Source organism: Myodes glareolus, chromosome 1, assembly GCF_982192425.1.
Source record: "Myodes glareolus chromosome 1, mMyoGla1.1, whole genome shotgun sequence".
Classification (NCBI taxonomy): domain Eukaryota; kingdom Metazoa; phylum Chordata; class Mammalia; order Rodentia; family Cricetidae; genus Myodes; species Myodes glareolus.
The window spans coordinates 74,236,273-74,263,723 of record NC_142026.1 but is presented as its reverse complement, the minus strand read 5'-3'; the positions used below and the strand labels follow the sequence as shown (position 1 = coordinate 74,263,723).

The following is a 27,451-nucleotide window of genomic DNA, read 5'->3' as shown; positions in this document are numbered from 1 at the left end:
AATCTGTGTCTCACCACAAGGTTGTGGCCTACCGGCAAAGTTTTAGAAGGTTCCGGCAGAGGCATCTATCCCCAGCTGCAGCTACATGGCTTGTCACTGACCCTACCTCCTACTCTCTACTCTCTCTCTATATATATAGAGATAGATAGATAGATAGATAGATAGATAGATAGATAGATAGATAGATAGATAGATAGATAGATATAGATATATAGATATAGATATAGATATAGATCTTCTAGCCTGGCTATATTCTGTTAAACCATTGGACAAAAGTTTCTTCTTTATTAACCAATAAAAGCAACATGTATACAGAAGGATTTTTCACACCATGGGAATAACACATAGAAACTCCCTAGCAAAGTAGCAAAGCTTCTGTGATCTTTATAAATAGCAATGAGGTCCATTGACTGACAAGCAGAGCTCAGGGCAAGGGCCTAAAGAGGAAGGATTTGTAATAGACACAAGAATAGATTCTGTTGGGAGAGGATGTAACAATGTCCAGAATTTGGGGGGTTTTAGGAAGCCTGGCTCCAAAGAATAGCAGAGAGATCACTGTATTGCCAGACAACATTCTCTCCAGCCATCCAGGTCACTGGGCACCATTCATTTCATTTCATTGGAGAATATAGTCCTGCCTAATTGTCAAGCATAGTTCCTTCAATGCTTTCTTTAAGCTGAGCCTCCTACAGGTTAGGTGTTAACCTAGAAACCCTGACTCTGCTCACTGTCCTCCATCTGCACTGTGATTTCCCGAAGATCTTTATGTTGTCTACTCCAAACCTAGATTTCAAGAGAGGATAGAATAGACATGATCTGAGGGACCGCACCGATCATCCACTTTTGTCATCTAACTTAACCCTTCACATTGTCCCCCTAATCCCAAAATAATCAGCAGTTCTCCCAGAGTTGGAATTCTGAGTCATCCTGAAAGGTTCAGATCACCTTACCTGAGACTATGAGCTCCACAGGGGCACTGGCATTTGACCAGAGATAAAGGAATGAGTCTTCAGAACCAAAACACCTGTAGGTGGCCCCAAGAGCAGAGGACACAAGACTCCTGAAGAACTCTGCTCAGAACTGATGAGCCCAAAACTTTGACTTTTAAGCAGTGGGGTTTTTGGGCGCTTCCCCTTTACACAGAATAAAAACATCCATTGGCTTCATTGACAGACACAGCAGGATCACATTCTCTCCTGAGTGTTCTGTGTAGCCAGACTGCTATGACAGTGAAGGAGTGACAGAATGCTGTCCTCAAGAGAAAAGGAAGGAGCAAAGGTCTGCCTGCATTCTTCTAAACTGACAGCTTACCTGGATCAGCTCTGGGCCCTGGGACTCTGTCCTTTTTCTCTGGCTGAGCTCTTCTCCTAATCTCCTATCTTTGCAGTTATTTCTGCCTAAGATCCCCATTCCTCCTCCCAGCCATCACTTCTTAGGCTCCCATATTTGGGAATGTGCAGAGGATAGGTACCTGATTGGATATATTTGTTTTTTCACCTGTGATCTTGATGTCCAGGGCTCACTGGAGGTTGATCCCTCAGAGGAGAGGTTGTATGCCCCATAGCATCTATATTGACCTCCAGTAGAGTGTCTCATGGGGCTCAGGGTGAAGTTGGCCAAGGAAAGACCAGCCAGGGTTCTCTAGCCATAGTGTTGGGTGATGTTGCCCAACCTGTCTCCGTACAGAGGGAATCTGTCAGAGTTGATGTCAAAGCAACATTGCAGAGTGAGGCTCTTTCCAGGATCCACAATATAGCCAGAGAGATTGTATGGGACTGATCTAGGTCCTCCCTCTGCACATATGTTACACTTGTGTAGTTTGGTCTACTTGTGGGACTCCTAACAATGGGAGGAGAGGCTGTCTCTGACACTTTTACCTGATTTGGGGGCCCATTTATCCTACTAGGTTGTTTCATTCAGTCTTAATAGGAAAGGAGACTTCATCTTACTGCAACTTGATATGACATGGCTATCTGGATATACATGGGAGGCCTGCTTTTTTCTGAAGAGAATGTAAGACAAGTGGGTAGAGGGTGTTTGCAGGGAGGTACTTGGAGGAAGGGAGGGAGGAGAAACTGTGATTCAGTTGCAAGAAACGAAATGAATGAATTTTTAAAAGGTTGTCACTGATCATCAAAATTCATCAAAAATTAGCAAAAGATCAGAAATATCATTGCGTATAGATCAGTCCCATGCAATCTCTCTGGTTGGTTATTCAGTCTCTGTGAACCCCTTATGAGCCCAGGATAGTTGATTATGTGGATTTTCTTATGGTGTTCTTGGACCCCATGGCTCTCATATTCCTTCCCCCTCCTCTTCCACAGGATTCCCTGAGGTGCACCTAATGTTTGTCTGTGGGGTCTCTGCATCTGTTTCTATCCATTGCTGTGTGAAGCATCTCTGATGACAACTGGGCTATGCAACAAACTATGAGAGTAACAAAATATCATTAGGAATCATTTCACTGACTTTTTTCTCTTTTGCCAGTCATGTTTTGTTCTATCCTAGGTCTCTAGGCTGTCCAGCCTTTGGGTCCTGGCACTCAAAACAATCTCAGAGGTAGACTCCCTGTCATGCTACGGGTTTCAAGTCAAAGTAGTCATTAGTTGGCCACTCCCATAATTTCTGGGCCCTCTTTACCCTAGCACATCTTTTGGGCAGGGAAAATTTCAGATCAAAGGCTATATGTGACTGGGTTGCTGTCTCAAACCTTCTACAGGAAGTCTTGCTTGGTTACAGGAGATAGCTAGTTCAGGTTCCATATTCCCATCATTAGAAGTCTTAGCTAGGCTCTCCCTAATTGATTCATTTAATTTGGTTTTTAGCTCATTCCAGAGATGTTACCTGATTTCAGTTGTCTCTCCTAGGACTCTCTCCCTCCACCCTTACTCCACCTGATCCCTGCTGTTTCCAAGCCCACCCCCATCAAGTTATCTCACCACATCCATCTGATATGTCTGTTCTATTTGCCCTTCACAATGAGATTTTTGTGCCCCCCACCTTGATCTCTCATTGTTACTTAGCTTCTTTGTGTCTGTGGATTGTAGCATGGTTATCCTTTACTTTACTGCTGATATTCACGTACAAGTATGCTTGTTTTTCTGAGTGTAGGTTACCTTGCTCAGGATGATTTTTTTTATAGTTGCATCTATTTACCTGCAAATTTCATGATGTTACTGTTTTCAATAGTTGAGTAATACTCAATTATGTAAATGTACATTTTCTCTATTCATTCTTCAAGTGATGGATATCTAGATTGTTCAAAGTTTCTGTCTGTTATAAATAAAACCTCCATGAACATAGATGAGCAAGTGTACTTGTGGTATAGTATAGCATCCATTGGATATACATCCAGGAGTTGGATAACTAACTAGATCTTGAGGTGGATCAGCTCCCAATTTTTTGAGACATATGCATATTTATTTCCAAAGTAGCTGTAAAAATTTGCATTCCCACCAGCAATAGGAAGAGTGTTCCCCTTGTTTGTCATCTTTAATAACATGAGTTATCACTTGTATTTTTTATCTTAACCATTCTGGCAGGTATAAAATAGAGTCTCAGAGTTGTTTTGATTTGAAAGTCCCAGACAGCTAAGGATGATGAACATTTCTATAAGTGCTAGAAATCTCTGTTTAGATCTATATTTAATGTGCTATTTTATTTTTAATGGATTATTTAGTTTGTTGCTGTCTAGTTTCTTGAGTTCTTTATGTATTTTTGGAAATGAGCCTTCTGTCAGATGTGGGATGGGCAAAAATCTTTCTCCACTCTGCAGGCTTACATTTTGTATTTTTAATGATGTTCTTGTCTTACAGAAACTTTTCAGTTTCATAAAATCATATTTATTAAGTGTTGTTATTAATGTATACGGTATTTGATTCACAATTAATAAAAACTCAGGGTCAGAAATTGGGGTTTAACCTGAAGATCCAAAAAGCAAAACAGCAAGCCACTGGCTGTAATCTCAACCTCAATCTGAAATTACAATTTGGCCTCCTGGAATGTCAGAAGGAGACTTTCTGAGAGCTGTCTCTTCCCATTTTATATTCCTCTCTAGGGCTAGGATCAAAGGCATGCACCATTGGGATTAAAGATACGTACCAACCAATTTCTATGGCAACTAGGGTGGTGACAAGGATTAAAGGTGTTGCGTCATTGTGGCTACTAGATTTAAAGGTGTATGTTCCCAGTTGTTTTTTCCTTAGTTGATTCCAGACCCACCCAAATTATTAAACAAGAGGAGCCATCTTGGTTATTGTTAGTCATCATTACCTGTACATTTCTTTCCTACAGTCATGTTTTGACTATCCTAGGTCTCTGGGCCATCCAGCCTCTGGGTCCTGGTGCTCCAAGGCAGTGTCAGGGGTGGGCTTATTCTCATGGCATGGATTTTAGGCTAGATTGGTCATTGATTTGTCACTTCCTCATGTTCTATACCATCCTTACCCAACCAAGTACATCCCAGAGGTGGGAAAGACTGTAGGTCAAAAGTTATGTTGTTGGGTTGGTTTTCCCCTCCTCCTGCTTGATGTTTTTCCTGATCACGGATGATGATCTGTTCAAGCTATGTATCTGTGTATCACTAGGAGTGTTGAATGGGTCATCCTTGTAGGTTCCTGGGAAATTTCCTTGTGACAGATTTTTACCTGACACTAAAAGGCCCCCTTCCCAGTAGTCTCTTTCAGTATTTTCCCCTTATCCCCCAACCTGATTGCTCATGTGCCCATCCCCACCTGCTACCAGTCCACTTCATGAAATCTCCTCCATTTCCCCTCCTCAGGGATATATGAGTTTTCACCCCCTTGAACTACCATTATCAGTTAGTCTACCTGGGTCTGTGAATTGCAATATTGTTATCCTTTATTTTACAGCTAATATCCACTTAAAAGTGAGCACTTACCATGTTTGCTTTCTCAGTCTGTGTTACCTCACTCAGAATGACTTTTTCTAGTGCACCCATTTGCCCTCTAGTTTCCTAATGTCATTGTCTTAAACTGCTAAGTGATACTCCACTGTGTAAATGTACCACTGTCCCGCGCTACCGTCTCGCCTGCAAGAACCACGCGGGACACAGGATTCTTCTGCAGAAAAGCTTTATGTCTCTTAGGAGCTAGAGCATAAGCCACATGGCGGAGACCCAGATAAGATGGAACCCATCCCTTATAAAGGAAACAGACCCTGCTTTGGACGTGTCACTCTTGGATTGGTCAATTGTCCATAATCCCAGGTGAATGCCTCGGGAGTAGGCGGGGACTCAGTGGGAAATTACCGAGCACATGTGCGTTCACCTGATGGTGAAGCCGGATGTCAGCGCCATCTTGATAATGGAGAATGTGGCTGCGGCCTTCTACATACCACATTTTCTTTATTCATTTCTTGGTTGAGGGACATTCTAGGTTGACTCCAGGTTCTGGTTATTATGAATAACACTGCTATGAAAATAGCTGAGAAAGTGTCCTTGTGGTATGATTGAGCATTCTTTGGGTATATGTCCAAGAATGGTACAAATAGGTCTTGTGATAGATTGGTTCCCAGTCTTCTGAGAAACTGCCATATTGATTTATAATGTCGGTGTATAAAGTAGCATGCACTCCCATGATCAATGAAGGAGTGTTCCCCTGACACCACATCCTCATTTGCATGAGCTCTCTCTTGTATTTTTTTTAGCTTAGCCATTGTGACAGATGTAAGACAGCATCACAGAGTCATTTTGATTTGCATTTCCCTGTTGGCTAAGAATGTTGAACTTCTCCTTAAGTATTTCTCTGCCATTTGAGATTTCTATTGAGATTCTTCTATTGAGAATTCTGCATTTAGATCTGTACCAATTTTTAAAATTGGATTTTTTGATGTCTCATTTCTAGAGTTCTTTATGTATTTTGGAAATCAGCTCTCCCTTGGACGTGGGGTTAGTGAAGATATTTTTCCATTCCATAGACTGCCTTTTTGTCTTATTGACAGTGTCTTTCACTCACGTTAGAAAAACTTGAGTTTAGTAAGGTCCTATTTATTAAGTGTTTATCGTAGTTTCTGAGTTTTGGTGTCCTGTCCAGGAAGCTGTCTACTGTGCCAGTACACTCAAGGTTATTCCCAACTTTCTCTTCTAATAGTCTCAGAGTATCTGGATTTATATTTAAGTTATTTATCCACTTAATCTTCAGCTTTGTACATGGTGAAAGATATGCATTTATTTGCATTCTTCTACATATTGACATTCAGCTAGACCAGAACATTTGTTGAAGTGGTTTGTTTCATTGTATAATTTTGGATTCTTTGTTGAAAATCGAGTGTCCATAGGGTTGTGGATTTACATCTGGGTCTTCAGTTTAATTCTATTGATCCACCTGTCTGTTTTCATGCCAATAGCTTGCAGTTTTGTTACTTTAGGTCTGAGGTAGAGCTTAAAATCAGAGATGTAATATTTCTAGGGATTTTTTTACTGTATAGGATTGGTTTTGTTGCCCTGGGATTTTTATTTTTCCATATGATGCTGAGTATTTTTCTTTCAAGTTCTTTTTTTTTAAATTTATTTATTATGTATATAGTGTTCTGAGCACCAGATCTCATTACAGATGGGTGTGAGTCATCATGTGGTTGCTGGGAATTGAACTCAGGACCTCCGGAACAGCAGTCAGTTCTCTTAACCTCTGAGCCATCTCTCCAGCCCTCTTTCAAGTTCTTTTAATATTTTTGTTAAGATTTTAATGGAAATTGCATTGAATCTGTAGATTGCTTTTGGTAAAATGTTCATTTACAAGTTAACCCTACCACTCTATGAACATGGGAGATATTTGCATCTTCTGATATCGTCTCCAATTTATTTCTTCAAAATTTGAAGTTCTTGTCATATATGTCTTTCACTTACATGACCAGAGTTACTCCAAGGTAAATTTTTATTATTTGAGACAATTGTAAGGGATATTAACTCATGATTTATTTCTCAGCCCTTTACCATTTGAACATAGGAGGAATACTGATTTTTCTAAAGTTAATCTTGTATCCAGCCACTTAACTTAAGGGATTTATTGGACATAGAAGCTACCTGATAGAGTTTCTGTGATTGCTTTTGTATACTATCATATCATCTGGAAATAATGATACTTTGACTTCTTCTTTTCCAATTTGCATACCTTGATTTCCTTTACTTGCCTTATTGCTCTAGCTAGAGCTTCAAGTACTATATGGAATAGATATGGAAAGAGTAGACAACCTTGTCTTGTTCCTATTTTAGTGGAATTGTTATGAGTTTCTTTCCATTTAATTTGATGTTAACAATTGACTTCCTGCATATTTCTTTTATTGCATTTAGGCATGTTTCTTATATTCTTGGTTTGTCTAAGACTGGTAAAATTCTGTGCTGAAACCATTAGGCCCAGGATTTTTTTTGTTGAAAAATTTTTGATGACTACTTCTATTTCCTTACATGTTATAGGTCTATTTAAACTGTTCACCTGGTCTTGATTTAATTTTGTTATGTAGTACCTGTCCACAGAACTGTCCATTTCTTTTACATTTTCCAATTTTTTAGAGTACAGGTTTTTGTAATATGACCCAATGACTCTCTGTATTTCTTCAGTGTCTGTTGTTATGCCCCCTTTTTATTTCTGATTATGTTAATTTATATATTCTCTCTCCGCCTTTAGATTAGTTTCAGTAAAGGTTTGTCTATCTTGTTGATTTTCTCAAAGAAGGAGCTCTTTGTTTCGTTGATTGTTTGTATTTTTGTTTCTATTTTATTGATTTCAGCCCTCAATTTTATTATTTCCTGCTTTCTGCTCCTCCTGGGTGAGTCTGTTTCTTTTGTTCTAGAGCTTTCAGGTGTGCTGCTAAGTCACTAGTATGAGACTTCTCCATGTTCCTTATGTAGGTACTTAGTGCTATGAACTTTCTTCTTAGCACTGCTTTCATAGTGTCCCATAGGTTTGTGTACTTTATGCCTTCATTTTTGCTGAATTCTAGGAAGTCTTTAATTTTTTTCCTTTATTTCTTCCTTGACTCAGGGGTGATTCAACTGAGCACTGATCAATTTCTATGAGTTTGTAGGCTTTCCACAGTTAGTGTTGTTAAATTCTAACTTTAAACCATGGTGATTCAATAAGATACAGGGGTTATTCCAATGTTTTTTGGTGTAGGAGTTACTTCTGTTTGTGTGTTGCTTTCATTAGATAACGAATAAAGAAACTTCCTTGGCCTAGTTGATAGGACAGAACTTAGGAAGGTGGAGTAGACAGAACTGAATGCTAGGAAGAAGGACAGAGTGGCAGATGCTATGGATCTCCTGCCTGAGACAGACACTGGTTAGAATCTTGCTGGTAAACCCCAGGTACATAGCAATACACATTAATGGAGATGGGTTAAACTAATATGTAAGAGTTAGACAAGGCCAAGGAGTTCCATCCAGAAGGGTGAGTCTGTGCTATCCCGGGTGGGCCATCCTGGAAGAGAGCACAGCCCTCCACCCAGCTCCTGCTGCAGGGTCTTCTGTGTTCCTCTCAACTCTGCCCTGCCCCCACGGTCTCCCTTTTGTCTCCTGTGTTTTTGGAATACCAACTATCACTATGTCAGTGCTGAGGAGTTCCATCCAGAGAGGTGACTGTGTGCTATCTGGGGCGGATTGTCCCAGAAGAGAGCACAGCCCACCCCCACTCAGGTCCTGCTGCAGGGTCTTCTGTGTTCCACTCGACCCTACCCTGCCTCCACAGTTGCCCTTTTGTCTCCTGTGTCCTTGGAATACCAGCTGTCCCTATTTCAGTGCTGAGGAGTTCCATCCAGAGGGGTGAGTCTGTGCTATCCCGGTTGGACTGTCTTGGAAGAGAGCACAGTCCCCCTGCCCAGCTCCTGCTGCAGGGTCTTCTGTGTTCCACACGAACTTGCCCTGCCCCCACGGTCGCCCTTTTGTCTCCTGTGTCCTTGGAATACCAACTATCCCTATTTCAGTGCTGAGGAGTTCCATCCAGAGAGGTGACTGTGTGCTATCTGGGACGGACTCTCCCAGAAGAGAGCACAGCGCCCCCTCAGCTTCTGCTGGAGGGTCTTCCGTGTTCCACTCAACCCTACCCTGCCCCCACAGTTGCCCTTTTGTCTCCTGTGTCCTTGGAATACCAGCTGTCCCTATTTCAGGGCTGAGGAGTTCCATCCAGAGGGGTGAGTGTGTGCTATCCAGGGTGGACTGTACCGGAAGAGAGCACAGCCCCCCCCCCCAGCTTCTGCTGCAGGGTCTTCTGTGTTCCACTAGACCCTGTCCTGCCCCACGTTTGCCCTTTTGTCTGCAGTGTCCTTGCAATACCAGCTATCCCCGTGTCTGTGCTGAGGAATTCCATCCAGAGGGTGCTGAGGAGTACCATCTAGGGGACAGAAACAGTTCCTGCTCCTGCACTGAAGAGATCCACCCAGAGAGTCAGTCACAGCAAAAACTGAACCAAGACACCAAGACTCTCCTGGCTCCATTTGAAGGAAGAGATGGGAAGGCGCCAATACAAGAATTCCTCTAACAATCTGAAAGGCAAAATGACATCACCAGAATCCAGGGATCACGAAAGCTGAAGAATTGAACACCCTACTCCAGAAGAAATAGAAGAAATCGACTCTAAGCCGAACTATATGAAAATAATAGAGGAACTTAAACAGGAGGTGAAAATCTGCCATAAAGAAATGGAGTTAACAAACAAAAAAGTAAATGAAATGAATAAATCTCTCAAAGATACCCAAGAAAAACAAGAAATCCAAGAAAAAGCAATCAAACACGTAAGGGAAACAGTTCAAGACTTGAAAAATGAAATGGAGGTAATGAAGAAAACACAAACTGAGGGAAGCCTGGATATGGAAAATCTGGGTAAACGAATAGGAACTGCAGAGACAAGTATTACCAACAGAATACAAGATATAGAAGAAAGAATCTCAGACACTGAAGATACTGTAGAGGAAATAAACTCACTGATTAAAGAACAAAACAAATCCAACAAATTCTTAACACAAAACATACAGGAAATCTGGGACACCGTGAAAAAGCAAAATGTAAGAATAATAGGTGTAAAAGAAGGAGAAGATTTACAGCTGAAAGGCCCAGAAAATATATTCACCAAAGTTATTGAAGAAAACTTTCCCAATCTAAAGAAGGATATTCCTATGAAGGTACAAGAAGCATATAGAACACAAAATAGACTGGATCAAAAAAAAATTCCCTCACCATATAATAATCAAAACATAAAACACACAAAATAAAGAACAAATATTAAAAGCTTCAAGGGAAAAAGGTCAAGTAACGTATAAAGGGAAACGTATCAGAATTACACCTGACTTCTCAGTGGAAACCATGAAAGCCAGAAGGTCTTGGATAGAAGTGCTGCAGAAACTAAGAGACCATGGATGCAAGCCCAGACTGCTATACCTAGCAAAATTTGCATTTACCATCGATGGAGAAAACAAGATATTCCAGGAGAAAAACAGATTTAAACAATACGTAGCCACAAACCCAGCCCTACAGAAAATACTAGAAGGAAAACCACAAACCAAGGAAGCCAACAATACTCATAATAACACAAGCATCTGACAACCCTTCACCAGCACAACTCAAAGAAGGGAATCACACAAACAGTAGCAGCACCAGGAAAAATAACCGGAGTCAACAACCACTGGTCATTAATATCGCTTAATATCAATGGACTCAACTCACCTATAAAAAGGCACAGGTTAAGAGAATGGATACATAATCAGGATACAACATTCTGCTGCCTACAAGAAACACACTTCAAACACAAAGACAGACACTACCTCAGAGTAAAGGGTTGGGAAAAGGTTTTCCAATAAAATGGACCAAAGAAACAAGCGGGTGTGGCTATACTAGTATCTAACAAAATAGATTTCAAACTAAAATCAATCAGAAGAGATGGAGATGGACACTTTATACTCATATCAGGAACAATTACTTCATCAGGAGGAAGTCTCAATTCTGAATATCTATGTACCTAATATAAAAGCACCCACATATGTAAAAGAAAGATTACTAGAACTCAGAACATACACCAAACCCCACACTCTAATAGTGGGTGATTTCAACACTCCTCTCTCACCAATGGACAGATCAACCAGACAGAAACTTAATAGAAAAATAAGAGAACTAACAAATGTAATGAACCAAATGGACCTAACAGACATCTATAGAACATTCCACCCAAACAGAAAAGAATATACCTTCTTCTCAGCATCTCATGGAACCTTCTCAAAAATTGATCACATAATTGGTAACAAAGTAAACATCCATAGATATAAAGAAATTGTAGTAATCACCTGTGTACTACCAGATCACCATGGAATAAAATGAGAATTCAACAATAATTCTAACCCCAGAAAGCCTACAAACTCATGGAAACTGAACAGTCAACTACTGAACCATCCCTGGGTCAAGGAAGAAATAAAGAGAGAAATTAAAGTCTTCTTTGAATTCAACAAAAATAAAGACGCAACATACCCAAAACTAAGGGACACTATGAAAGCAGTGATAAGAGGAAAGTTCATAGCACTAAATGCCCACATAAAGAAAACGGAGAAAGGGGGCTGGAGAAATGGCTCAGAGGTTAAGAGCATTGCCTACTCTTCCAAAGGTCCTGAGTTCAATTCCCAGCAACCACATGGTGGCTCACAACCATCTGTAATGAGGTCTGGTGCCCTCTTCTGGCCAGCAGGCATATACACAGACAGAATATTGTATACATAATAAATAAATAAATTTAAAAAAAAAAAAGAAAACGGAGAAAGCACCTGTTAGAGACTTAACAGCACACCTGAAAGCTCTAGAAAAAAAAAGCAGACTCATCCAGGAGGAGTAGAAGACTGGAAATAATCAAACTGAGGGCTGAAATCAACAAAATTGAAACACAGAAAACAATCCAAAGAATCAATGAAACAAAAAGTTGGTTCCTGGAGAGAATCAACAAGATTAACAAATCCCTATCCAAACTAATCAAACGGCAGAGGGAGAACATGCAAATTAACAAGATCAGAAATGAAAAGGGGGACATAACCACAGACACAGAGGAAATTCAGAGAATTATTAGATCTTACTACAAAAGCCTGTATGCCACAAAATTGGAAAATGTGGAAGAAATGGACACTTTTTTAGATAAATACAATTTACCAAAATTAAGTCAAGACCAGGTGAGCAGTTTAAATAGACCTGTAAGTCACGAGGAAATAGAAGCTGTCTTCAGAAGCCTCCCTACCAAAAGAAAGTCCTGGCCCAGATGGTTTCAATGCAGAATTCTATCAGATCTTCCATGTAGAGTTAATACCTATACTCCTTAATGTGTTTCACAAAATAGAAACAGAAAAGTAATTACCTAACTACTTTTATGAAGGTGCAGCCACCCTGATACCAAAACCACACAAAGACTTAACCAAGAAAGAAAATTACCGACCAATCTCACTCATGAACATTGATGCAAAAATTCTCAATAAAATAGTGGCACACAGAATCCAAGAACACATCCAAAAACATTGTACATTTTGATCAAGTAGGCATCACCCCAGAGAGGCAGGCCTGGATCAACGTACGAAAAATCTATCAACGTAATCCATCATATAAATAAACTGAAAGAAAAAAACCATATGATCATTTCATTAGATACTGAAAAAGCATTTGACAAAATTCAACACCCCTTTATGATAAAGGTCTTGGAGAGATTAGTGATACAAGGTTCACTCCTAAATATAATAAAGGCAATATACAGCAAGTTAACAGCTAACATTAAATTAAATGGGGAGAAACTCAAAGTTATCCCACTAAAATCAGGAACAAGACAAGGCTGTCCACTCTCTCCATACCTCTTCAATATAGTGCTTGAGGTTCTAGCAATAGCAATAAGACAGCATAAAGAGATCAAGGGGATTCGAATTGAAAAGGAAGAAGTCAAACTTTCATTATTTGCAGATGATATAATAGTGTACATAAGCGACCCCAAAAACTCTACCAAAGAACTCCTACAACTGATCAAGACCTTTAGTACTGTGGCAGGATACAAGATCAACTCCAAAAAATCAGTTGCCCTCCTATACACAAAGAACAAAGATACAGAGAGGGAAATCAGAGAAACACCATCTTTCATGATAGCCACAAATAGCATAAAGTATCTTGGGGGTAACTTTAACCAAGGAAATGAAAGATCCATTTGACAAGAACTTTAAGGTTTTGAGGAAAGAAATTGAAGAGGATACCAGAAAATGGAAAAATCTCCCATGTTCTTGGATTGGGAGGATCAACATAGTAAAAATAGCAATTTTACCAAAAGTAGTCTATAGATTAAATGCAATCCCCATCAAAATCCCATCAAACTTCTTCACAGACCTTGAGAGAACAATAATCAAGTTTTTCTGGAAAAACAAAAAACCCAGGATAGCCAAAACAATCCTATGCAATAAAAGTACTTCTGGAGACATTACCATCCTTGACATCAAACTTTATTACAGAGCTACAGTAATGAAAAGTGCTTTGTATTGGCAAAACAAACAAACAAACAAAAAAAAAACAGAGATGTTGACCAATGGAATCGAATTAAAGACCCAGATCTTAATCCACAAACCTATGAACACCTGATTTTCGACAAAGGAGCCAAAACTTTACAATGGAAGAAAGAAAGCATCTTTCACAAATGGTGCTGGCATAACTGGATGTCAACCTGTAGAAGAATGAAAATAGATCCATATGTATCGCCATGCACAAAACTCAAGTCCAAATGGATTAAAGACCTCAACATTAATCTGACCACACTGAACCTGAGAGAAGAGAAAGTGGGAAATACTCTACAAGACATGGGCACAGGAGAGCACTTCCTAGGTAGAACCCTAGTAGCACAGACAATAAGAGCAACACTGAATAAGTGAGACCTCCTGAAACTGAGAATCTTCTGTAAAGCAAAGGACACTGCCATTAAGACCAAAAGGCAACCTACTGATTGGGAGAAGATCTTCACCAACCCCTCATCAGACAAAGGTCTGATCTCCAAAATATACAAAGAACTCAAGAAACTAGACACTAAAACTCTAATTAACCCAATTAAAAAATGGGGTGCTGAACTGAACAGAGAATTCTCAACAGAAGAACTTCAAATGGCCAAAAGACACTTAATGTCATGCTCAATCTCCTTAGCGATCAGGGAAATGCAAATCAAAACAACTTTGAGATACCATCTTACACCTGTCAGAATAGCTAAACTCAAAAACACCAATGGGGAACACTCATCCATTGTTGGTGGAAATGCAAACTTGTGCAGCCACTGTGGAAATCAGTGTGGCTGTTTCTCAGGAAATTGGGAGTCAACCTCCCTCAGGACCTAGCAATTCCACTCTTGGGAATATACCCAAGAGATGCCCTATCATACTACAAAAGCATTTGTTTCACTATGTTCATAGCAGTACTATTTGTAATAGCCAGAACCTGGGAACAACCTAGGTGCTCCTCAATAGAAGAATGCTTAAAGAAGGTGTGGAATGTATACATGTTAGAATTTTACTCAGCGGTAAAAAACAATGACATCTTGAATTTTGCATGCAAATGGATGGAAATAGAAAACGCTTTACTGAGTGAGGTAACCCAGTCCCAAAAAGAGGAATATGGTATGTACTCACTTATAAGTGGATTCGAGCCATAATTTAAGGACTTCGAACCTATAATTTGTGATTCTAGAGAAGCTAAATAAGAAGGTGAACCTGAAGAAAATCATATAGTTATCTTCCTGGATATTGGAAGTAGACAAGATTTCCAGGCAAAAGTTGGGTGCACAGGTGTGGGGAGCTGGGGGTTGGATGTAAGGGGAGATGGGTAGAGAGAGGGGAGAAGGGGAGGATTGGGGAAAGCTTGGGGGAATGGGATGGATGGGATGGAGGAAGGGTGGACATGAAAGCAGGGAAGTAAATATCTTAATTAAGGGAGCCATTTTAGGGTTTGCAAGGGACTTGTCTCTAGAGGGGTTCCCAGGTCAAGGAGAGGTCCCCAGATTATTCCTTGGTCAGCAGAGTAGAGGGTGCCTGAACTGGCCTTGTCCCAAAGCCACACTGATGAATATCTTGCATATCACCATGGAACCTTCATCTGGCGATGGATGGAGGTGGAGACGGAGACCCACATTGGAGCGCTGGACTTGGCTCCTGGGGCTCAAATGAGGAGCAGAAGGAGGGAGAACATGAAGGAGGTCAGGATCACGAGGGGTGCGTCCACCCCCTGAGATGGTGGGACTGATCTAATGGGAGCTCACCAAGGCCAGCTGGACTGGGAGTATTGGAGCATGTGATCAAAATGTACACTGTGAACGTGGCTGGTAATAAGGGCTGACTGAGAGGCCAAGGACAATGGCACTGGATTTTTATTCTACTGCATGGACTGACTTTGTGGGAGCCTGGTTTGTTTTCATGCTCACCTTTATAGACCTGGATGGAGGGGGGGAGAAGCTCAGGCTTCCCATGGGGTGGGAAACCTTGGCTGTTCTTGGGGCTGGATTGGGAGGGGTACATGGGAAGAGGGAGGGAAAAAGGAGGTGGAGAGGAGGTGGAAATTTTTAATAGATAAAAATAAATAAATAAATAAAATATATAAAAATAAAGAGTTAGACAATAAGAAGTTAGAGGTAATGGGCCAGGCAGTGTTTAAATGAATACAGTTTCTGTGTGATTATTTTTGGTGTAAGCTAGCTGGGTGGTTAGAAGGAACAATAGGCCACCCTCCTCATACAACAGTTTTTGTATCTGTTGAAGTTTTCTATTACCAACTATGTGGTCAATTTTAGAGAAGGTTCCATGAGGTACTGAAAAGAATGTATATTATTTTTGTTTGGGTGAAATATTCTACAGATGTCTGTTAATTTTATTTGAGTCATGACATTCGTTAATTCTTTTATTTCTCTGTTAAGTTTCTGTCTGATTGACCTGTACATTGAAGAGAGTGGGTTGTTGAAGTCTTCTATTCAGTGGTTTGATGTGTGATTTATTTAGGATTTGATATGTGATTTAAGCTTTGGTAGTGTTTCTTTACATATGCGGTTGCTCTTGTATTTGGGGCATAGATATTCAGGATTGAGACTTCATCTTGACAGATTGTTTCTGTTATGAGTATAAAGTGTCCTTTTCCATCTCTTATGATTGATTTTTGTTTGAAATATATTTTGTTAGATATTAGAATAACTATCCCTGCTTGTTTCTTAGGTTCATTTAATTGGAAAATCTTTTCCCAACCCTTTAGTCTGAGGCAACATCTGTCTTTGAGGTTGAGATGTGTTTCTTGTATATAGCAGAAGGATTCATCCTGTTTTTGTATCAATTCTCCTTTCCTGTGAATTTTTATAGTTGAACTGAGTACACTGATATTAAGAGATATTAATGACCAGTGGCTTTTAATTTCTGTTATTTTTCAGTGATAATATTTGTGTGTTTCCCTTCTTTAAGGTTTGCTGGTATGAGGTTATCTTTGTCCGTGATTTTGTTGGTGCAGTTAGTTTCCTTGGTTTGGAGTTTTCCTTCTAGCAATTTATGTAGAGCTGGATTTGTGGGCAGGTATTGTTTAAATCTGGTTTTGCAAGTAATATCTTCCTTTCTCCATCGTTGTTGATTGAAAGATTTGCTGAATATGGTAGTCTTGGCTTGCATCCATGGTCTCTTGGTGTCTGCAGCACATCTGTTCAGGACCTTCAGGCTTTTATGGTTTCCATTGAGAAGTCAGGTATAATTCTGATTTGTCTGCCTTTATATGTTCCTTAAACTTTTTCATTTGAAGCTTTTAATATTCTTTCTTTATTCTGTATGTTTTGTGTTGTGATTATTATATGACAAGGGGACAGTTTTTTGGTCCAGTCTAGTTGGTGTTCAGTAATCTTCTTGTACCTTAATAGGCATATCCTTCTTCAGGTTGGGAAAGTTTTCCTCTATGATTTTGTTGAATATATTTTCTGTGCCTTTTAGCTGGAGTTCTCCTTCTCCTATGCCTATTATTTTTAGGTTTGGAATTTTCATGGTGTACCAGATTTTCTGGATGTTTTGTGTTAAGAATTTGTTGGATTTAACATTTTCTTTGACCCATGAATATATTTCTTGTGTCATGTCCTCAATACCTGATTTTTCTCTTCCCTCTCTTGTATTTTGTTGGTTATGCATGTGTTTGTAGCTCCTGTTCATTTACCCAGATTTTCCATTTCCAACACTCCCTCAGTTTTTGTTTTCTTTATTGCTTCTTTTTGTCTCCAAGTCTTGAACCATTTGAACTGTTTGCTTCACCTATCTGATCATTTTTATTGTTTTTTTTTTTTGCTTCTTTAAGAGGTTCATTGATTTCTTTCAATGTTTTGTTTGTGTTTTCCTCCATTTCTTTAAGGGGTTTTTGTAATTTCCTCTTTAAGAGTCTCTATCATCTTTAAAAGGTTATATTTAAGGTCATTTTACTCTGCTTCTTCTGTGTTAAGATGATCAGGTTTTCCTGTTTTATCCTCACTGGATTCTGGTGTTATCATGCTGCTTTTTATATTGCTGAATGAGTTCTTGCATTGGCACCTACCAGTCTCTTCCTCCAATTGGTGCTGGCAGTGTCTTTGCCTCTTTGTCGAATCCTTACAGTTGCTGTCTGTGTCTTAGAAAGTTGTTCTTTGTCTGCTCTGTGAAGTTGTCTGTGTCTCAGGGAGCTTCTGAGGTCTCTCGTGGCCTGCTCTCTTGGTCTGCTCTGGGAAGTCACAGTCTGTGCTACAGAGTTCCACTGAGGTTGTGGGGAATGGGTGGATTTGGGGGCAGAACAGGACTTGTAGCTTACGAGGTCTGATTGATGGGGAATGTTGGAGCAGCCTGCCTGAAAGAAGCTTGCCTGCTGGTTGGCTATTGAAGCTGAGGCAGGTGGTGCAGAGGCCTAAGGTTTTGCCCTGGTACAGGGGTCTAAAGAGTGGGGTGATCAGCTGGGTTGCTGATCACTCATCTTTTGGGGTGCTCTGTGCCAAGACTATACTTCTAGGTACTGATATCTGTTCTTATTTTTTGTTAGGACAGTGTTTTGTTTCTTGGTTTCTATTTTCTCTCTGGTTCTTAGGAGACTTACATTAGGTGGCTGTATATTGATTGTAGGAAAACCTTTTGGGATCTTGAGAGGTATGCATGTGGTGAGTTCCAGGTAAAATGTGTTTCTGGGCATTGGGAGCTAACATCTACAAGTAGAGATGGACTGGTGACATTCAATGGCATTGCAAATGAGAGGAAAGCTGGGTGTTTCACCAGGCTTTACTTTGTTAGTCCCCTTGACATGGGGCCAGGGAGTGAGGAATAGCAACAGTCTTGTAGAGAACTGGAGATGTGTCTGGGAGATTGGTCTTGGAAGACTGATGAGATAGGTAAAATCTGTAGTTAGTCCATCTAATGTTCATTTCTAACAAATGCAAATTGCACTGACCTAATTTGATGTGAAAAATAAGGTGTCCTGGGTACAGGAACTCAGTTCAAAGTCACTCCGATGTAATGTGAAGCAGGTGAAGGCCAAGGTGGTCCAGACACTCCCACAATTAGAACACATTCTGAACCAAGTGTCTCCTTCCCTGATTTAAGAGAACTTAAAAACCCCAGAGCAACTGAGGGAATATATGCTCAGGGTCTCCCAGCAAAAGAGAAGAAAAGTGCTGATAATGAACTTACAGGTCCTATTGTTAAAAGCCTCAGCTTCTTCTTTTTCACAATAAGCATGAACTTAAGTAACAGTTCTGCTTCATGCCTCCACACTGCTTCCTGTCCTTCCTGCTTAATGTATTCACATTTGTTCCATATCATGAGACTGTTTGCTCAGGCAGGGAAAATCTCTCCTTCAGTGCACAGGCTTTTATTTATTCTTTATTGTAGTTGAGACAAACACCAGGCATTTACTGACACCACAAACAGTAGCAAGGTCTTCCTACAACCCATACATCATCTATCTCATTTCTCTCTGTCCATAAACAGCTGCAGACAGAATTTCTGTCTTCATAAGCCAGTCGTGTCCCTGTGAGTATGAGTGAGGGTTTCTCCTGCTCTCTCAAATCTCCTCCTGGCTACTCAGTTTATTGTACAACTGGTTATTGTTCTAGCCTTAAACACTTTGTGGAGGGAAGATGGAGGCCAGCCATGCAAAGAGCTTGCAAAGCATCAGAGCCTCACTGAGAATCTGACTGCAGTTTATGTGGTGCCAAATTCTTTCTCTCAAACTTTTTTAATTACAAGAGTCATTTCTTCTATCAGTCAAACAAGCAACACAGTCCACTGAGCACAGGTTAAATCCACATAGTGCCAGGCAGGGAAATTACTGGTCTTACCAACTGGTACATTCCCTGAACTGAGAAAGACAACACATGCAAAAAATGATAGGTAAGTCAGATGTAGCTTTTTATACTTTCAGGAACTACAGAAAAGGGAAAGTTAAGTCATCCTAAAACTGAAAATCTAGTGAGTTCTGTGTTGAGGCTATATTGAAGAAAGGTCAGGTAATGACCTCAGTGGAGCACGAGACAGACTTTTGAGTCTTACTCATCAAGGAGGAACAGCAACTTTTTTGAGAAGTAAAACTCTAGCAGGGTGTAGTGGCCCCATCTCACTCTTTCACAATGAAAGTGCTGTTAACCTTCATCTCCAAACAGTAGGAGATCTCTAGGCAAAGGAATATATATATATATATATATATATATATATATATATATATATATATGTCCCTATATAATATATATATTACTTTGTTGTAGTGAGGGTCTGCGGGCAGGCCTGCTTTCATCCGGCCAGGCTCCCGCACAGCTAGCTTAGCCCCAGAAATAACAACACACAAATTGTATTCATTTAAACACTGCCTAGCCCATTATCTCTAGAGAGTTAGTTACTGGCTAACTCTCACATCTTGATTAACCCATTTCTAATAATCTGTGTAGCACCACGAGGTTGTGGCTTACCGGGAGAGATTCAGCATGTCTGACCTGGTGGCTGGTTCCATGGCGTCTGCCTCATTGCCTTCTTCCCAGCATTCTATTCTGTTTACTCCACCTACCTAATTTTCTGTCCTATCAAAGGGCCAAGGCAGTTTCTTTATTAACCAATGAAAGTAACACATAGACCCTCCTCCATCACTTTGTTGCTGCTCTAGGTAGATTACTGTTATGGAGCGATGCTGGAAGAAGATCTTACTGATAGAAAACCAATAAATTTCTGACAGTAATCTGAATCTGAATGATGCACCCATCAGTATATATGATTGTGTATGTGGGTTCCAGATTGTTCCAGTATAGAACTGAGTTCATGAATGTATTTACAGTTGAAAGGGTTAATTTATGGTTATTTCTCTAGCCTTATCAGAGTGAAGAGTGTGCATTGATGTCTTCTGTTCTCTATTGTCTCTGAGAAGCAACTGTGAATGGCATAGATGTTTTAGGAAAGGAACTGATTCTATGCTTTCCTTCCTTTCTTCCCCTTCTCTCTTTCTGTATGTTTGATAGAGGTAGCTTGTATTCTGGAATGAGTTCGCTTTGTACGAAGATGCAGGTTTGCTTGGGGAGAGACTATCTGTTGACTGTGAACATCAGGATAATGCAGGAAGCAGAGCCCTGTAGCATGGATTGGGGTATGGACAACAATAGACTATTAGAATGGCATCTGCAGTGTTGAAAGTAAGACAAGGAGATGGGTGAGAAACCTCGAGTTCTGAAAGAAGTGGGTGGTATGACAGTATAGATGCATTGAGTCTTTACTGAACCTTGACTTGACTGAAGCACAGAGGCTAGCAATAGGAGTAAATCATGTCAGTAAAATCTGAAGTTAATATCTGAATGTGAAAAGAAGGAGAAAAAACTGAGGTTCGCTCCTCACTGCCACACAGCCAGTACCAGAGAAAGTTGAAGGAGAGTGCTAACACTGTAAGTGATGCACTAAGAGATGCTGATCTTCCTTCCATCTTGGGTTTGTATTTCCTTGTTATTTTCTTCTGAATTCTTCAACATCTGTAAGGGAAGCCTCTCCCCATGCCATCTATGCACCTAATTCCTTTTAGAGTCCATTTCTTCAGTCTCTGTCCTCTCCTCCCCAAATTGTCAATCTGACATTTTATGTTGTGTCTCAATGCCGCAGATACCAATGCTCAGGGGAGGAAGTTCAACTGATTCCATATAAAGTATCAGTACAATATAAAGACAATGACAATGACTTCCCTTTCCAGGTTAGCATGATGAACAGTTCAGGTACATGGACTCTAGTTTATAATTCCAGAGACTAAGAAGAGTGTGCCACTTAGGTTTTGACAACTGTACACAAGTTAGTACCATCTGGGAAGAGAGACACTCCCCTGAGAAATTGCCTTTATCAGATTTACTTATAGGACAATGTGGGATGTTTTCAATTAGTGACACAAAGACACCTCAATAAATGGTTGCTGTCTAAGTTCCATAACAGAGAACAAGGAAGGGCTGCAAAATCTTAGATTCATGGCATTACCATCCTTCTATCCTAGCATATAGTTGATTAATCTAGATTATAGGAGATAGATCTGAGGCTCCCAGAATACTGAATATTGCACCATGATCCAGACAGCCCTTCCTTTTCTGGTTCCCTTTGTTGTTCCCATCTTTTCTCTCACAGGTTCAGGAGCTTCAACAACAGCCTCTGGGCTATAGAAAAACACTGGCAATGGATAATGTCAGGATAACACTGTTTGCTGATGGAAAGTCAATGAGTACTGCTCGTGTTTCCCATCAACTACCACAAATTGCAATATATTGCATGGCATCCTGGGGACTAGTGTTGAGTACATAGTGAGTAAAAATCTAGAATACCTTGGGTGAGTGGCAGCATGTGGGAATCAAGATCAATTAGTCCTCTTCATTGGCCTCCCATGACACTGTCAGAGCTTCAGGTCTAGACCTTCAGGATTAGACTTGATAGATCAGGACCAAGGATGTCTCCTCTATCCATAGGCCTTCAAGACTGATAAAAAGTATGACAGGTTCAGGAATACCTTCTAATTGTGATAAAATGAGGGGTACACTGAAGAAACAGTTAGGCATCTTTTGATTTTGTGATTTAAGGGTTGAGAGTTCAAACAGTGAGATTTGGATCATCATGGGCATGGAGTAACGTTGCAGTCTAGACTCTGACTTTGTTTGTTATTTTTTAATTGAGGTATTTCTAGCCCAACAGACAGAGTCTATTGCCCTAGTGAGTGTGGTCATTTATAATAATAGAAAATGGCACATGAAAGTGATGAAAAGCAGAGGATGCACAGAAGTCAAGGCATGACCCAGACAGATGAGATAGGATGTTCCCTCCCATGATAGATTCAAAATAGAGTTGGATCAGTCAGGAAATACCCACAGTAGGTGCAAGGACAGAAATTCTTTTGCTGAAAGAGGATCTCATCACAACACTCACACCTTCCCCTTTGCTCCTTGGACCTTCTCAGAACAATTCTTCAATAAAAGGAATGGGATTTATTACAGAAATGTTGGATTATCATATTTATTTCTTAAACCCTGGGTCCTTAAAAGATGCACTTCTATCTCTTCTGATTACTTCCCAGCTTCATGATAGGTCCAACTCTGGTTGCGCCAACCTTCAAACAGCAGAGTCCCAAGAATTATGAGGACCAAGCCAGCTAGCCCCATTCTGATGAGATTTTCCACTGTGTGATTCTGTGTGCCTGAGGCTGTGGTTTGGGGAAAGAAGTCACATACATTAGGGAAGATAAAAATCCCCCCCCCAATAACAAGTTGTCCACCGGGGTACCTGCCTTTCCTGGGTAGGACTTGGACCTTCTGTGTTCAGTGGTAGAACTTTAATTTACCTGTCTTAGGTTTGGATGTGTCCTTTGATAGGTTGATATTCATAGCTGATCCTGAGAAAGAAGAAGAGGTGTAGAATTGTGAACTGGTTAACAGGCCCAAGTGTTTTCTCTGGGATCCACATTCCCATTTCTTGTAAATGTCAGATGTTCTTATTATATAAGTTCATGAAAGTCTGTGATGAGTCTTTACCTTGCTGAATCAGGTATAGGTATCCCTCTGGTATTTTTATGAAAATCCTCATCCTTACTGTGCTCTTTAAGGTTAAAATATATTGCAAAATATTTTTCAATATAATTAAATTAACAATTTAATATGATCCAAGGAATCAAGATTAGTCATAAAAAATCACAGTTCAGAATAAATGAAAACTTCCTGAGTCCTCTGCTCAAACTACCAAACAGGATCATGTCAACATAATCCTATGAAAAAGGTTTTCTCTTCTGTTCGTTGAGTATCCAAGATCCCAAAGTGAAATCTGCACATTAGAGGCTATTAAACGTCTATAGCACATAGAACTGACATTCTAGATCCCCCTCTTCTGTCTTTACCACAGTTAGTTCTCTAGGTGTTATATATTTGTTTAATAGCCTATTAACTTCCTATCACATCATTAGAAACACCTACAAAGAAACTCACCAAGACTCAAAAATGCCCATGCACTATCTATGCTTGCATGCTGTAAGGTGTAGTGCTGTGAATCTACAGAGAAAAAAACAATAAACTTCCAAAAATACTACTTGGCTAATAGTTATAGGTTGAAGTTTTGTTAATAGAAAGACATGTAAACATATATGTGTGTGTGTATGTGTGTGTGTATGCACATGTATAGATTTGTGTACTGTGTACAATATCTGACATGTATTTGAAGCAAAAAAATGGTATGCTCGAAAAAGAAATGGATGTACCTGGAGATTATTACAGTAACGCAAATCAGTTAGACTAAGAATTGCCAACTATCACATGCTCCCTAGCTCCCTATCATTTGCTCTCTTTCTCTCTCTCTCTCTCTCTCTCTCTCTCTCTCTCTCTCTCTCTCTCTCTCTCTCTCCCTCTCTCTCTCCCTCTCTGTCAGGTAGGAAGCAGATTCTTCTGACATAGGTTGTTCTCCATCCCTTTTCTTATCATAGTTAATGTATAAAATATAAAATCAATGTGAAGTGTCATGTAGAATGTTGTGCAGTGGTAACTTTCAGCAAAGACCTGGAAAGAGGCTGGGACTGTTGTCACTCACTGCCCTAAGGCTGTAATAACTCCTGTTTAGTACATGGAACCTTCTGGATTTTAATGGGGAGTTGGGAAAGTAAATGAGCATTCCTTGATCGACCCTCCTATTGGCCTCCACCCTCATGAAGGGTGAATATTCACTGACTAACCAACCACCCACTAGATCTCATTTTGATCCTAGTCAGGAATTCTTCTAAAGCAGGAACCAAAGTGACACTTTTACCTCATAGAGTTCTGGCTTACTTCACTTGAAACCAGGGGTTCCACAGGAGCATTAGTGTGTGTCAATAGTTATGACAAAAAAAAAGACATTGACAACTGTAGCATCTCTAGATACCTTCACGTGCTGAGGTATAACATCACTCATGGAGAATTCTTCCTGGAGCTAATGAGCTCATAATTTTGATCTTAGGTGCAGGGGTGGATGGACTGCTCCCTTCTCGTACAGAATGAAAGTGTCCTCTGTTCATCAACCAACACACCAGGGCAGCATTTGCTCCTGGGAGTTCTGTTGAACCAAGCTGCTCTAAGAGGGATGGTGTGATGTGAGATCTTGCTGCAGAGGAGCGATTTACCATGTTCTGGTGTTGTCTGGAAGGACCTGGTCTCTTTCTGTCTTTTTTTTCCCTTCCTTCTCCTGTTTCAGAGTCTATTCCTTTCTGAGACCTTCTCCTTTCATCCTGTCTATAATTTCTTAGATTTTCACAAAAGGTCCTATAATGACTGAGTCCCTGAATTGGTTTCTAGGGCTTCTAATCTGCAAACAGATGTCTATGGTGCCACTAGGTACCCACCACTCAGACGAGGGGTCATGTGTATACCCTAGTCTCTATACTGGCACCCACAGAAGCTGTTCACAGGGCCCAAGGGTATAGTTAGTCTGAAAGAGCTCAATCTGGCTGTGCAGGTCACAATGGTGGGAGAGGTAATTTCCCCCTTCATTGGCCAGGGCAAGTCTGTCACAGCCAGCATCAGGACATCAGTGGATGATCAGTGTCTCTAAAGGGGCCAGGATAAGGTTTGGGATATGGACTGGCTTTCTGGATAGCCCTGGAATAAATATAGGCAGGTGAATAAGTAACCAGTTCCTCCCAGGAATTTTCTCTCTCCCAGCTTACCTTGTTGGTGCAGCTGCCTCTCACACACTGGTACTCTGCCTCAGGGTTCAGAAATTCTCCCAGAATGGTTCAAAGAAAGATTAGGGTTCCAAAATATGATTGGAACAATGGTGGGATTGCCTCACCTGAGACTTGTATTTCCAGGTGGTCACTAGGTTCTGACCAAACCTGTGGGTTTGCCTTGTAGTAGCCATAACATTTGAATGTCCCGCTGCTGCTAGAAGTCATAGGGCCCACAAAGAACAGGGCCTGGAACTGCCCAGCAGATGTCTTCTGTGACTCCATGATCATGGAGTGCTTCTGTTCTCCTTCCTTGATCAAAATGAACGTGTCATATTCCTCCTGTGAGAAACACTTGAAGGTCACATTCTCTCCTGAGGTCACCAAGTGTCTGGGCTGGACTGATAAGCAGGGGTTATTCTTAAAGATTCCTTGGAGAGAGACAGACAGAGTTTTCACATTCTCAGAAAGTCCACCTTGTCAAGCAAGGCTAGGCTGCAAGGGACATCCTGAGAGTAGCCCCCACCTCCTGAAGGTAGAGCCTGGGGAGGTATCTCTTACCTGTCACTACAAGCTCAAGTTTGTCACTCTGTGCTGACCAGCCAGAAGTGGTCTCATAGAGACAGTAATATTGGCCTCCATCATATTGTCCAATCGAGTTTAAGAGGAATACAGCTTTCTCCCCATGTGTTGTTGAGGTTTGTCTATGTTGGACACTTTTTAATGTCTTAATAAAAAGAAGGTACTTCTGTGCATCTGAAGTCCCCATACATGAGATGTTCACTTGCATTCCCCTAGTGACCAGAGAGCCTGGCTCAGCCTTGATGGTCGACTTTGGTAAGACTCCTACAAAGAATCAGTAGATAGGTGTCCTGGGACATTCTGCATTAGATCCTAGCACTCAGCCCTGCACACTTCCCATATCTCAGAGATTAGCCCGTATCTGCTGCCCTCTGTCCTTACTGCCTAGAGTAAGGAAGAAGGAATGACTTAGGAAAGTCGTGTACACACTTACCTGCCAGCACTGGGTTCCTGGGTCTCAAACTCAGTCCTGGAAGAAAGTTCCCTGTTCAGGATTTCACCCCGACCTCTCAGAAAATTCTTTCCTCCAGAGAACCTCCCGTGCCCCTTGATCTTTCTTTTGGGAAAGCTTGGGCTGTGCAATACAGTCCCTTCTGGATCACAGTGTTTCCTCCCTCTCTTCTCATCTCACCAAAACAGAGCAGGACTACGAAGGTGAAAGTCATGGTATAGTTTCTCGGTGGCTACAACTGTGTATGTGGAGAGGGCCACAGTGCCTGGTCAGATGGACTGGAACACGTGGTATGACTTTTGGCGACTGGGTGCTCCACGTCAAGTGGTCACACACTTCAGGATCGCCACAGAAAGGGGAACTGCCCTTCCTAAGGGCCTGGCTCTCATTTCCCCAATGTTATGACTTGGATAGGCTCCAGATTCTCTGTAGTCATTTCTTCAAAGATGCTGTTATCTCCCAACTCCATTCACCTCTACTCAATTGGTCCTCATCATGCCAATATCCAGGAAGAAATACCCATAGACCTTAGTTCTCCATTTCCAAATTTGGGTGGCTGAGTGGTCATCTTCCCTCACTGGGTCTCCTTATGGAATCTCTGTCATGGTTTCAGTCAATCCAACTGTATGACAGCATAGAATCCTTATGAGGACCAATTGTCTCTCTAGTCCTCGAGGAGTACTGGGCAAGAGAGATGTTAATACTTCAAAGTGGATGCAGAGCAGCAGAGACCTGACTGTGAGGTTCATGTGCAGTTTCATCTTGGGAATAAGCACAGAGGAAGGATGGATACTGAAAGAGAAACATTGTAGTTCTCATGAGTTTTAGATTGACGAATAATCCCCTCAAGAGAGTGACCCTCACCCCCTTTTATTCTTAGCAACTCCATCCATCCACATCTCCCTATGATCAACCTTCAGTGCCACTTTTTTATTGTTTTATTGCACTATACATTTTTTTCCCGCTCCCTCCGTTCTTCCTCTCTCCCCTATGTCCTCTCCTGTGATTCCCATGCTCCCAATTTACTTGGGAGATCTTGTCTTTTCTCCTTCCTATGTAGATTCATATATGTCTCTCTTTGGGTCCTCTTTGTTGTGTAAGTTCTCTGTGGTTTTGGACTATAGGCTGGATTTCCATTGCTCTATGTCTTCAAACCACTTATGAGTGAGTAGAAAATTAGGAAGCAGTCAACATCAAGACCCAACAATACCACTTTTGGGTATATACCTAAAGGACGCTCAATCATACCATAAGGACATGTGCTCTGCTATGTTCATAGC

General features: G+C 40.8%; 1 protein-coding gene across 1 annotated transcript; it reads right to left on the bottom strand.

Moving 5' to 3' along the window:
* Positions 1-22,454: 22,454 nt before the first annotated feature.
* LOC125398786 (leukocyte immunoglobulin-like receptor subfamily A member 5) lies at positions 22,455-26,485 on the bottom strand. Its single transcript, XM_048431749.3, has 6 exons — positions 26,352-26,485; positions 26,154-26,189; positions 25,700-25,984; positions 25,264-25,569; positions 22,796-22,846; positions 22,455-22,657 (listed from the first exon to the last, which is right to left on the bottom strand). Exons 1-6 carry the CDS (start codon positions 26,383-26,385, stop codon positions 22,521-22,523), a joined length of 849 nt encoding a protein of 282 aa, XP_048287706.2. The 5' UTR covers positions 26,386-26,485; the 3' UTR covers positions 22,455-22,520.
* Between the last annotated feature and the right edge of the window lie 966 nt (positions 26,486-27,451).

Bases quoted from the DNA above. Each gene is read 5' to 3' on its own strand.
- LOC125398786 (XM_048431749.3), bottom strand. From the start codon at position 26,385: ATGACTTTCACCTTCGTAGTCCTGCTCTGTTTTG. The intron at 26,190-26,351 runs GTGAGATGAGAA...ACTTTCTTCCAG, and splicing joins CGTAGTCCTGCTCTGTTTTG to GACTGAGTTTGAGACCCAGG. The intron at 25,570-25,699 runs GTAAGAGATACC...TCTCTCTCCAAG, and splicing joins ACTTGAGCTTGTAGTGACAG to GAATCTTTAAGAATAACCCC.